The 2495-nt window shown below is 35.4% G+C and overlaps 1 protein-coding gene across 5 annotated transcripts in view; it reads left to right on the forward strand.

The window, feature by feature from the left end:
* TMEM50B (transmembrane protein 50B) overlaps positions 1–2495 on the forward strand; it is a 37797-nt gene that overhangs the window by 23594 nt on the left and 11708 nt on the right. For all 5 annotated transcript variants that reach the window (XM_023533883.1, XM_011365676.2, XM_023533886.1 and 2 more), the window contains exon 4: positions 699–766. In XM_023533883.1, coding sequence (XP_023389651.1) covers positions 699–766 — 68 coding nt within the window. The remainder of the gene's footprint in view (positions 1–698; positions 767–2495) is intronic.

Consider the following 2495-nt stretch of genomic DNA (forward strand, 5'->3'; position numbering starts at 1 on the left):
GAAATGGCTTTTCTTTTTTATTAAATCATTTTTGGATTTATTCGTTATCTCACTTCGTCAAACAGTTTGAAAGCTTTTCATGGATGTCTTTTAATAATTAAAAACTCTTAAACTTTAGATTATATAATTTCCTTATACTGGCAGGAATCTTTTTTAAAGTTGAAATTACAGAAGATGGAATTACTCATATTCATTCAGGGGGCTAAGAAAAGGGCATTCCTGCTACAGATGTACCTTGCTCTAACAAAAATGCAAAGGGAAGCTGAATAAAGTGGGCCTATTTATTATACATAGACCAAACATTCTCAGAGTTTGAGAAATGTATCAGAGAAAACCATTTGACTTTTAACACAAAGAGAAACTTTTAAACTTTTGATATAATGAGAGCCTTAAAATGAGAAAATGCACACTGAGGCATTCATGTATAAATATAAAATAGGCAAAGAAATCAGAAAAATGGCCCCTCTTTCATAATCTCTGGAGACAACTAATAGTAATCTCTTAAAAATAAGGATGTTTTCTGGGTGTACTTTAGGAAAAAAAAGACTAATGTGACATTTGTATCTACTAGGTTATTAAGTTAAAAGGCATGTTCAGTTATTCAGATATTGGCTTTAGTTAGGAAATATTTCCCTTTGAAATATTGGTGAATATTTTAGCATCATGAAAGCTTATTAGGTGATTTTGTATTGTTCTAGGATAAATGCTGTGTCCAACGCTCAGGTGAGAGGTGACAGCTACGAAAGCGGCTGTTTAGGAAGAACAGGTAAAGGTGCTTTGAGTTGTTAATGTATGCTGGTGAAAGGGGGATTTCTCAGAAAATACAGAGCCTCTAGTGAGTCTTTAATTAGGACTGGTAATGGTTATGTGGAATATTTTTTTATTAACTTTTTAAAAAAGTTTGAGTTGTTATTTAAATCTTTAGGATGATTAAAGTTACTTCCAGAAGTTACTATTTTTGTCATGTTATACTGCCCATAGTATATGGATAAAATGTTACTATTCAAAGGCAATGGATCTTGGACTCCAGGTTACTCTTCCAGTGCTAACGATGGATTGATTATTCTTATCCCAAATGTTGACCAGTTATATTCCTTATGAGGTGGTGTCATGATTACCAACAGCGAAGCATGGGCACGTTAGGAAATCAGACCTAAGCCTACAGTGTTTTTCACATTCAGTTCTGATCACCACCCACACACTGCAGCAAAATCGTTTTAGAAGAACATGCTGTTTGTCTACATATAAATAATTTTTTTGGAGGTTGAATTCTTTTGAATTGTCATCCAATAGCATTTTCTTTTATTCAGATTATAACACAGTCTATTAAAATCCAGGAGTTTGTTTTTAGTGGGATTTCCATGCTGTATGGAAAAAACATAAATTTATTTCCAACCTTTAAGGACTACAGAGGGTGATTTGTGGTTATCGTTGGAAATTTGGAGTAGGTGCCAGAGGAATTTTGAAGGATGATGAAGAATAATAGCAAATACTTGTAGAATAGAGTGTACCGGAGACTGTCCTGAATGCTTTACACATATAAACTTATTTAATAGTCACAGTATTCCTATAAGGTAAGTGCTCTTATTGCCCTCAGTTTTAGAGGAAGGAACTAAAACACACAGAGATTAAATAACCTGTCCAGAGTCACAGAGCAAGTGGCGGAGCCAGGCTGTAAACACTGACAGTCTGGCTCCAGAGCCCACGTCTTTTGCTACCGTGCTATGCTCGTTTCCAGTTGAGAGCCATTTGGTGTCTGTGTCTGATATAGTAATATATATTTATTTTTTGTCAACTCGATTGGGTATAATTTATATAGAGTATAAAATAAAATTCACTAATTTAAAATGTACAGTTTGATTAGTTTTGACAAATGTATACCGTTGTGTAACTGCCACTATAGTCATGTTATAGAACACTTCCATTGTTCCAGAAAGTTCCCTCCTACCCCTGTGTAGTTGATCCTCTTCCCCTAACCTCCTGGCCACTACCGATCTGCATTCTATCCCTGTAGTTTTGCCTTTTCTAGAATTTCATATGAGTGGAATCATAAAGTATAATATTTTAAACCAAATAAAGAAGATGTGAAGAGCTTAGCTTTTTTAAAAAAAAGAATTTAATTTAAAACACTTTTGGTGGTAAGAACACCTAACATGAAGTCTATTCTCTTAGTGAAATTTTAAGCGCACAGTACAGTGCTGCTAACTGCAGGTGAGGTGCACAGCGATCTCTGGAGCCTACGTTCATCTTGTATGGCAGAAACTATGCCCACTGAACAGCAGCTGCCATTTCCCCGTCCCCAGCCCCTGGCAATCACCTTTCTACTCTGTTTCTGTGAGTTTGACTACTTAGATACCTCATATAAGGGGAATTGCGTTTTTTAAAAAAAGGAAATCCTTTTACATGCAATAACACAGATGAACCTGGAGGACATTATGCTAAGTGAAATAAGCCAGTTACAGGGGGACAAATTAGCTTTCTTTCCTACCCAATGC

Source organism: Pteropus vampyrus, unplaced genomic scaffold (genome assembly GCF_000151845.1).
Source record: "Pteropus vampyrus isolate Shadow unplaced genomic scaffold, Pvam_2.0 Scaffold114, whole genome shotgun sequence".
Lineage (NCBI taxonomy): Eukaryota > Metazoa > Chordata > Mammalia > Chiroptera > Pteropodidae > Pteropus > Pteropus vampyrus.